Genomic DNA, 10765 nt, shown 5'->3' with positions numbered 1-10765 from the left:
TGAACACAAATCTCCTTCTCGAGCACTCACACTAGATGAAGAGACAGAGAGATAAAAGTGGCAACTTCATAAATTTCACTTGTGTCTCTTTTCTTGTTTTTTTTTTTCCCCCACTGGATATTGGGAGCACTGAGGCAATGACTGTAGGAAGGAATGTTACAGAGGTCACCCAGTTCATCCTCCTGGGATTCTCAGATTTCCCCAGAGCCACACCACTGCTCTTTGGCGCATTCCTGCTCATCTACATTACAAGTCTGACCTGGAACCTGTCGCTCCTTGTTTTAATAAGGATGGACTCCCCCCTGCACACACCCATGTATTTCTTCCTCAGTAACCTGTCCTTCATAGATCTCTGCTATGTCAGCTCCACAGTGCCCAAAATGCTCTCCGACTTCTTCCAGGAGCAACAAACTATCACCTTCATGGGTTGCATTACTCAGAATTTCATCTTCTCTACAATGGGACTGAGTGAATCCTGTCTCATGACAGCCATGGCGTATGACCGGTATGCTGCCATTTGCAACCCGCTGCTCTATTCCTCAGTCATGTCGCCCACTCTCTGTGTCCAGATGGTGCTGGGATGCTACACAGCTGGACTCACTGCTTCTTTAATTCAACTGTATGCCTTGCTTCAGCTCCACTTCTGTGGCCTTAACATCATCAGGCATTTCTTCTGTGACATGCCCCAACTGCTAAAGCTGTCCTGCACAGACACGTTCTTTGTTCAAGTCCTCACTGTTATACTGACAATGATCTTTGGAATAGCAAATGTCCTGGTTATCACCATCTCCTACGGCTACATAGTCCGGTCCATCATGAAGATCACGTCGGCTACAGGCAGGTCCAAGGCAGTCAACACCTGTGCTTCTCACCTGACAGCCGTTTCCCTCTTCTATACTTCCAGCATCTTTGTGTATTTGAGTTCCAGCTCTGGCGGCTCCTCCAGCTTTGACAGATTTGCATCTGTTTTCTACACTGTGGTGATTCCTATGTTGAATCCCTTAATTTACAGCCTGAGGAACAAGGAGATCAAAGCTGCCTTCCAGAGGTTGAGGAAGAAGATGGCCTGCTGCTACTTAGGGTCACAGATCTGGGATTGCTGACCCATTTGGGCTGTCCAACTCCCATTAACTTGCAGTAAGGTGCACAGTTGAAAAACTGCAAAGTTTGTACAAAGTTTGGAGAGGGGTTCACTGAACTTGATGGAGCCAGTGCGGTAGTGAGGACCCATCGTGAGTGGACACTTCAGGAACACAGGCCCTTTCAGTCCTGGAGGTTTGTTGTTTTCGTGAAGGGCAGGGGCCACTTTCTTTTATCCATAGGGATTTGTGAAATTGTAGGTTTTTAGAAACTCTTCACTTTGCTTAAGTGATTGAAGACTGCTCAACCTTCAAGTATTTAGTTTTAAAGAAGGCGGTGGTTGAGGCTCCAGACTTGTGTCCCATCCAACCGGATGTAGAACGAAAGACGTGTGATCACCACCAATCTTTCTGTCTCTCCACTGTGCCAATGAGCATAGAGAAGGACCTAACGTTTTAGCCACCTAAAGCTATGAAAGGCCCTGGCTGTGTCTTCTGGAACCTGAGACAGCTAACTTTGCCTAAGGAAAGTCAAGGCTAGTTATCTAATGAGTTTGGGGTCCTATGCCTGTCTCAACTTGCTATTGCTTGAGAGTAGGAAGTGATTTGAATCACAAAGATGGGTGGAAAGAAGACTATGGCTTCCTCAGTGACTTTTGAGAGCGGATGAGTTGGTTTCTTGCCTCTATCGCCTTGATGGGCTTGCTGACAGGATTGGTCATATAGTCTTGTTATAGCCAATAACAATGTAGGATGATGCGCACCCCCTATTCTTCCCCTATTAAATTAAGATGATCCTTCTTTAACACAGCAGATAGACACTGGGATCAAATTCCTTCTGATGTTTCAGACCTATGCTCAAGTTCAGTGTCAGCAGACCTGTGTGGACTCCTCGTAATAATTGTATCACCGACTATTCAATGATACTGAAAACAAATATACAAAACTGGTATAATTTTTTTATTGCTTATCTATGCTTATCATTTTGTGTGCTACAATATTTTGGGTGTATCAGAGTAATATAATGGACATAGTAAAGTATCTTAAACCATAATGCTTATATTTTTCAGAAGCCCTAAGAACTCAGAGAGGATATAAACAGTGGTACAGATGGGATACTCATTTCTCTTTTTTTATTATTTATTTTTATGTTTTAAAGAACACAAAATAGTAAAAAAACAAAAAGCATTAGGAATGATATAAACTTTCATTAAACAAAGTAATAGGAATTCAACAATGATTGCTATATTTTATGACCTTATCTTCAAATTAGTTGTTTAGGTTACCAGATATGATCCTGAAAAACTGGTTAATAAAACAGAAGAAACAACAACCAGTATTTGTTGAAACTGTACTTCCGATTTGATTTGAAAGTGTCTCATTGCTATCTATTTATCAATAAAACTTTGAAAAAAAAAAAGACAACAACCAGAAGAAAGTCACAAGGAATTTAAAAAGTAAGAATAAAAAAATTAAACATTAACTGCTCCTTTCAACAGACCAGCAGAAATGAGCAGTGTAGTTATCCAAACCATCCTGCATATACACAGGAATGTATCTTTTTCTCCTCTTTCTTCCATCCCTTCCTTCATCCCGGTTTTCCCTTCCTGTTGAACGAATTCTTTCTCTTTCACAGTGTTTATAAAGGGACACTGATTTCTGTTCATAGTTGTCTAGCTGATGGAGGACACGAAGTATGTCATTCTAGTTTGGGCTAAACAGAGTGCACGCCACGTAACATTGACTATCGATTTGCCAACTTCCCTGTATTGGAACGAACTGATACAAATCAGAGATCATTACACCTATATGCTATCTTTGGAGATTCATTAAGATTTTTTTTTACTGATGCAAAATATTTATTCCAAGTTGCTCATTTTATGAAGTAGTTTTCTCCCTCAGTAGACCTGTGATAACCACATCTTTCTACATCTTTAAGTAATGTTACCAAGACTCTCTTAATCTTTGAAGGCTAACAAAAATTTACATTTTACAATCCACCGTGAATATCAAGGCTGCAAGAATAACACATTTCCTGTGTCTACATGTGTTACAGCTGTACCCAAAAGGAAAACAAAAGCAAAAACAAAAACCATACACTTTGTTAAGGGCTAAAGTTACCCAAGCAATAAAAATAAAATCAAATATCCAAATTATTAGCATTAATTTAATCTATTTACAACTTCAGTAGTCACTGTGCCCTTGACAGTGGCTGCCAGGGGGCAGGGCCGAGCGGCCCAAGGGTGGGCAGCAGGAGGGGCTGGGCAGAACGGCTCCCCTCCTCTGCACCCGCAGCTCCCACCTGTGCATACCCTGTAGGCTCTGAGCATTTCAAAAATCTTTCCCACCACACATACATCTCTCCTAACCAGATAGCAGAAAGAACAACGATAGCTCGATAAGCTAAGAGTCGTTCTCCCTGGGATAAGAGTGTTTCCCCTGTGCATGAAGTATTCTACATAAGAAAAGGAAGACAACGAATTCTTTCGTGTATTCCCGAGGAACGGAGCGCGATCTCTGGCTCCCATGAGCTGCGAGCACGTCCTGCCCTCTTCCAAGCACGGTCCCCTGACGTCCCAGCGCTGCCCCTGTCAGCGTGCGAGTCCTCAGGTTCTGCTTTCTAAGTGCTTCTCAGAGCAGGGAAGAGGCTCGACCCGCAGCTCTGCAGGAAGCCATTTTTGCAAAGCCGTTTCTTCTCGGCGGCCCTCTTCCTGAGGAGCTCTCTCAGCTCACGCCCTGTGAGGGGAAGGCATCGCTCATCATTTTCAAGATGTGACTGCCATTGCGCTGCCTTCAATAACCCGAACTCTGCTTCCAGAGAATGTGAGAGGACCTGCGCTTCTTCCACATGGCAGGGAGGCCATTCTGAGGGCAGCCTTGCTCCCCGCTTTCTTTTGGTCCAGGGTGCTGTTGTCCTCCAAGTGCTACAGCTCGTCACAGTCTCTGTTCTCGGAGAAGTCTTCATTTTCGTCATCCTGCAGGGTCTTCAGGAGCGCTCTTCCTGTCAGTGGGAGAAACGGCAGCAGGGCTGAGGAAGAGAGACAAAAACGCGATCTGGGTCGGGTGGCGGCTCACAGCCTGACTGACAAATGGCCCCTGCAACAACAGCAGGGGCCTGTATACGTTTGCAAAGGTAGTGTCAAGTGACACAAGGATGCCTAGTGCCTCCCAGCTGATGTCAACCAGGCAGGATGCTCCTCTCAGGACTGAGGCAGCCTGACTGGTTTGGGCAGTGAGGCCTAGTCCTGCCCTCACACATATGACCAAGTTCCAGCTTCAGTGGCCCCCAACCGATTCGTGTTCCCGATTAGTTTTTCATGCATTGGGCTTGGAAGGAGGTGGTCCAGGCTTAGGACTTTGTAACCACGGCTTATGATTTACTTCGGTTGGGTGGTGAGATAGGTGCAGCAGAGAAGGCAGCGGCAAGGTCCTCTCTGGAAACTCTTTTGACTACTATGCCTTGGACGGTTGCTTGGTGGTGGGTGGGTTTTCCCACCCTCCACAAGGGATTCCAATCGGTCTTCCTGGCTGATTCTGTTTGCCAGCTTCTGGATTAAAAAAGAGAAGATTTTCCTTTTCAAGGTGCAATTTTTCCACTGTGTCTTCTTTTTCTTTGATCTTCCCTAACCTCTGCAGGTGGCTTTTCCTGAAAGGCTCAGCCTTTCCAGGAGTGGAAGCTGCCATTCCAGAGCTGACGGCTCATTGTACCACCTCTACTGCCCTGGCTGATGCCATCATGACCAGGGGAAGGGCTGTGCCAACCAGACAAGTTCCCCGGGACTCCAGCATCTGTTCCCTTAGAGATGCCAGAGTCCACAGAATTACGGCAGAACAGGAAAGCTTGATGCCAGGAATCTCCTGTAGTTCATACAATTACGTTATGAAAAAAGCCATCTGAGGGACTGTGTTGCCAGTACTCGCTCCAAATCTACCTGCTGCTTGGGGCAGGTGATCTCCATGTTTTCCAAAACCAGGTGTAGGTGACTTAGCTGACCTGGTGCGCAGAAGCTCAGCAATGCAGTGACGAAGTCACACGGAGCCACCAAAGTCTCAGGGCTCTTCATCCAGGTGAGACAGCCAACCTGAGGGTCAGCACCCCAGAGGGCAGCCTCCGTGGTCCTGTTGTCAGAATTCCGTGAAGTCACCGGCTAGATCTCCTGAAAGATTTTCTTGTTAAAGGGACCTTAAATGGCCCAGCCGCAGCGCAGCTTGTGATGAAGCACAGAGAGCCGGCTCTGTGTGGGCCACTTTCTTAGTTCTCTCAACTGCTCATCCCCAAATGCCTAGTTCTTGACTCATTTCCAAAAGGGGAAGAGGAAGGAGAAGGGGAAGGCGAATGGGAAAACAGTTTGTTACATTTAAAAAGAGTGGTAGGGCCAGCCAAATAGCTCAGCAGATTAAAGCACCTGGAGGCAGGCACAGGGGCAGGGGGTTTGATCCTCGGGCCTGTTGTGCCGGCTCAGCCCCTGGAGTGCACTGAGACGGCAATTGAGACTGGGCGTGTTGGCGCGTGCCTGTAATCCCAGTCCTTGGGAGGCTGTAAACAGGCAGATCACTATAAGTCCGATCCAGTAGTGAGACCTGAATACCCTGTAGGCCCTTCCCTAAAATACAGAAATAAATAAATAAATATAAAAAGAGGAGTAAGGGAAAATCTATGTCTATGTTCTCATTCAACTTTCTTTGTTTTTTAGAAAAAATTTAGAGATAATACAGGATAGTAAAGAAAATAGAGCATACAGAATTTCACTAAACAAAATAATAGGAAATTGACAATAGTTGTTATATAACACAATGTTATCTTCAAATTAGTTAGATTACCAGCATGCAAAATGGTCCAAAAAGTTATAAGAAACTTAAAAGAAGAGAAAAAGAATTTAAACATTAACTGCTTCTTTTAGTTAACTGGTAGAAATCAGCAGGACAAGTATCCAGGCTAGCCTGTCTGCCTATCTGTCCCGAACCAGCGGGTCAGTCAACGAAGGTCACCTGGGGGAGGAGCGGGGAATTGAAGAAGGGACAAAGGACAGGAGACACGAGAAATGAGGACAAGTTAAGACTCTGATCAAGTCCCGTTTATTTAGGGGAGGTGCTGGGTATATATAGGGGGTGATGGAATGAGGAAGTCTTGGCTCTTGGGGTCAGCAGGTATCTAGACAACGGGGAAGGTGCAACTCCTGGGGCATAGCACGTGATTCACAGGGAATGGGCAAGGTGAGAAGGACCATAAACTTAACTCAGCAGGGGAATAGAATGGATACCGGTTAATGGCCTCCCACACCTATCCATCTCCTTTTCCCCCTCCTTCTTTCTTTTGTCCTTTTCATCATTCTAGATTTTCCATATCTTTAAACACATTCTTTCCCTTTCACAGTACCTTTTTTTTCTTCTGTATTTTAAGGAAGGTTCAATAGGGTGTTCAGGGTCTCACTACTAGATCAGACTTGTAGGGATCTGCCTGTTTACAGCCTCCCAAGAGCTAGGATTACAGGTGTGTGCCACCATGCCCAGTCTCAATTGCCATCTCAGGGCACCCCAGGGGCGGGGCCTGCAAGCAGGCCCAGGGATTGAACCCCCTGTCCCTGGGCCTGCTTGCAGGCACTTTAATCTGCTGAGCGATTTGGCCAGCCCCATAGTATCTGTTGTAACTTTGACATTTTATTTACTCTTTCAGGTTCTTATGCTAGATAGATGATATAATGTTTGCACATGTGGGTCTGATTTATTTCACTTAGGAGTATGATTTCTATTTGCATTCATTTATCTATAAAAGCCCCAAGTTTATCATTTTCATAGCTTAGTAATATTCCATTGTGTAAATATACCGTGTCTTTTTTTAATGTATTTCTCAGCTGATGGGCATTTGGGTTGTTTCCATGATTTAGCTATGACAAATTGTGCTGCCAAAAACATGGGTGCACATATATTGCTGTGATATGATATTTTCAGTTCCTTTGAAAATATACCTAGCAAGGGAATAACTGGCTTAAATGGGAATTCCAACCCTAGCTTTTTGAGAAAACTTCATGCTGATTTTCACAGAGGTTGTACTAGTCTGCACTCCCGGCAACAGTGCAGAAAGGTTCCTTTTCCCCACGGCCCCTCCAGCCTCTGTTATTGGCTGACTTCTTGATGACAGCCATTGTTTCTGGCATGAGATGGAATGTGTGTTGTTTTAATTGGCAATTAAATGACCAATGATGTTGAAAATATTTTCATATATTTATTTACCATTTGTAGTTCTTCATCTGAGAAGTGTATATTCACCTCAGATGCACATTTTTGGTTGGGTTTTTGAAGTTTGGGAGACTGATTTTTAAGAATTATTCATATGTCCTAGACAAAAGTTCTTTTTCTGGGGTATAGTCAGCTATAACTTTTTAAATTTGTGGTTTTTACTTTTTACTATGTTGGTGATTTCTTCTGGTGTACAGAAACTTTTCAAAAAGAAGAGATCCCAACTGTTAATTCTTCAAAGTATTTCCTGTGCTGTTATTCTTTCATAAACTCTCTACCTACCCTTATCTTGTTAAAATTTCTATCTACTTCTTCCTCCAGAAGATTTAGTGTTTCTGTTTTAATATTTAAATCTTTGATCCATTTGGACTTTAGTTCAGTGCATGGTGATATAAAGGGTCTAATTTTTGACTCTGGCATGTGGAAAGCCAGTTTTTTCAGCATCATTTATTAAAGAGCCTATCTTTCTTCCAGTCAACATGTTTGGCCTTTGTCAAATATAAGGTGGTTCAGTGTGTTTCTGGTTGTGTCTGCACCTTCTAATCTGTTCCCTTGATCCTCTGGTCTTTTTTTTATTTTATTTTTTTGCCAGTACCATGCTAAGTTTTTTTCACAGTAGCTTTGTAGTATAATTCCAAGTCAGGGATTGTGATGCCTCCTGTCTTTCCTTTGTGGCCCAGGAAGGATTGCTTTTGCTATTCTAGTTCTAGTCTGGCTCCAGATGAATTTTAGCAATGTTTTTTTTCTAGATCTGCGAGGTATACCAATGGTATTTTTATCAGAGTTGGGTTGAATCTGTATAACAATTTTGGGAATATGGCCATTTTCAAAAAAATTGGTTCATATTATCCAGGAACAAGAAATATCTTTCCGTTTTCTGAAATTCTCTTTGATCTCTTTTTTCAGAGTATTATAATTTGTGCTGTATATATTTTTACTTCATATGCAAGATTAATTCATATGTATTTCATTATTTTGTATGTTATTGTAAAAGGCACCTTTCACTAATATCTTTCTTGGGGCATTCACTATTTGTGTGCAAAAATGCTGTTGACTTTGAGCATTAACTTTGTATCCCATTGAGCTACTGAATTTGGTGGTTAAAAGTAGAATAGAAGTCTCTCATTGGAGTTTTTGGGGTCTTCTATGTAGTGTATCATGTCATCTGGAAGTAATGATCATTTCACGTCTTCCCTTCTTATGCTTATTCCTTTTATGTCTCTCTCTTGTCTAATTGCTCTGGCTAATGTTCCCAGCACTGTATTGAATAGGAGTGGTGACAGTGGGCATCCTTGTCTTGTTCCTGATTTTAAAGTGAAGGCTTTTGATTTTAGTTTATTACATATGATGTCAGCTGCTGGTTTATCATAGATGGCTTTTATCAGGTTAAGGTAAAGTCCAATTATTCTGATTTTCTGTAGGGTTTTTTTTTTATCATGAATGAGTGTTGGACTTTCTCAAAAGCTTTTATTGTATCTATTGAGATGATCATGTGATTTTGGTCTTTGGCTCTGTTGTTGTGGTATATTACACTATGGATATATGTGTATTAAACTATCCCTGCATTCCTGCGATGAATCCAAGAGTAATGTATAATGATGAATATTCTTCTTGATGCTTTGTGTCATTCTGTTTGCTAGTGTTTTATTGAGGAGTTTTGCATCTCTGTTCATTAGGGAGATTGGCCTGTAGTTCTCTTCTTTGGTTGGGTCTTTATCTGGTTTTGGTAGTACTTGCCTTCAGAAATGAATTTGTGAGAATTGCTTCCCTTCAATTTCATTGTAGAGTTAGAGAAGAGTTGGCCTTAAATCTTCTTTAAATTTTATGCAGAGTTTAGCTGTGAACACACTAGGACCTGTACTTGTTTTTGTTGGTAGGATTTTTGTATTACATTTTGATTTTCATTCCCTAATATTGGGTTATTCAGAATTTTTATATCTTCTTGATTCACTTTTAGTAATTCATATGCATCTAAGAATCCATCTGTTTCTTCTGTGTTTTCCTCCTTTGTTGAATGAATTGAATTTATTTTCTTTGTCAATAGTTAGTAGTTGTCAATTTTATTTAATCTGTCAATGAACCAACTCTTCAATTCACTATTTCTTTGTACTGTTTTTGTCATCTCAATTGCATTAATTTCTTCTGTGTTCTTTGTAATTTCCTGCTTTCTTTGGGCTTTGAGCTTGACTTGGTTTCCCTTTTCTAGGAGATTGAGTTGCAGTATAAGATTATTTGGGCTCATTATGTTTTCCTGATGTGCGAATTTAACACTATAAATTTCCCTGTTAAGATAGCTTTCATTATATCCCCCCAGTTCTGTTAAGTTGTATCTGCATTTTCATTTGATTGTAAATATTGTTTAATTTCTTCTTTAATTCATCTGTTATCCTTTGATTGGTGAGGGTGGTGTTGCTTAATTTCCATGTGTTTATGGAGTTTTTGCTATTTTTTGTCAATAATTTCCAGTTTCATTTCACTATGTTGAGAGAGTATGCATAGGATAATTTCAATTCCTTTCCATTTATTTAAGCATGCTTTTTATGCTACTATATGATCTTTTTTTGGAGAATCTTCCATGTGCAGCTGAGAACAAGGTGTGTTCTGACATTGTTGGGTGCACCACTCTGTAAAGGTCTCCTAAGTCCATTTCTTCACAGGTTTAGTTCTGTTATTTCTTTGCTGATTTTCTGCCTTGTTGATCTGTCTTTTGTGTCAATGGGTGCTAACGTGTCCCATTATAATTGTATTACTGCTCAATTGATTTTTTTATGTCTGTTAAATACTGTCTTAAGTAGTTGGGTGCTCTTACATTGGCTGTACATATATTTATAATTGTTATTTCTTCTTCTTGCAGCTTTCCCCTAACATGTATGTAGTGACCTCCTGTATCTCTTTTAATGATTCTTGGTTTGAAGTGATATTGTCAGCTACGCCACACTCTCTCCCCAACCAGGGTGTGGTACCTCCTCTGTGGAAATCTCTCAAATTGCTTTTAGTGACAAGAGAAGGGATGCTCATCTCTACTTCATTGGAAGCAAAACCACTTCCTTCAATTCTCTTTTTAAAAATTGTGTCTGTTTGTAAGCAGTACAAGAGAGAAACTTAATGTTCAGCTTTTAGAAATAAGTGTTTGGCAATGCTGGGGAAAGAACCCAAAGGATATATTTAATGTCAACACATAAAAATGCCAAATAACTTTCTTTTACCTGGTACCAGGGACTGAACTCAGTACCTTGCCCTTGCCAGGCAGGCATTTATGCTACTGAGCTATCTCCCTGGGCCCTCTACATTTTTATGCTGGAAATTGAACCTAGGACCTATAATTTCTTTATAGAAAGTAACCTGATTTTAATTTAAAAAAATTTTTATTTATTTGTGTGTGTGTGGCCAGCTCAGCCCACCAGGGGGCGGGGCTGGCTGGCATGTGGTGCTGGGGGATTGAAACGCGG

The 10765-nt window shown here is 41.6% G+C and overlaps 1 protein-coding gene and 1 pseudogene across 1 annotated transcript; one reads left to right on the top strand and one right to left on the bottom strand.

Moving 5' to 3' along the window:
- The first annotated feature begins 137 nt into the window (after nt 1-137).
- Nucleotides 138-1103, top strand: LOC101561796 (olfactory receptor 5AN1-like). The gene has a single exon (XM_004646914.1). The coding sequence runs from the start codon at nt 138-140 to the stop codon at nt 1101-1103; it is 966 nt and encodes a 321-aa protein (XP_004646971.1).
- Nucleotides 1104-4003: 2900 nt separating this feature from the next.
- On the bottom strand, nt 4004-5143 carry LOC101561389 (annotated as a pseudogene).
- Nucleotides 5144-10765: the final 5622 nt, after the last annotated feature.

The sequence above is a fragment of the Octodon degus genome, unplaced genomic scaffold (assembly GCF_000260255.1).
Source record: "Octodon degus isolate 3935 unplaced genomic scaffold, OctDeg1.0 scaffold00283, whole genome shotgun sequence".
Classification (NCBI taxonomy): domain Eukaryota; kingdom Metazoa; phylum Chordata; class Mammalia; order Rodentia; family Octodontidae; genus Octodon; species Octodon degus.
Note: the sequence above shows the minus strand (reverse complement) of the source record. Positions and strands in the feature narration are given on the sequence as shown.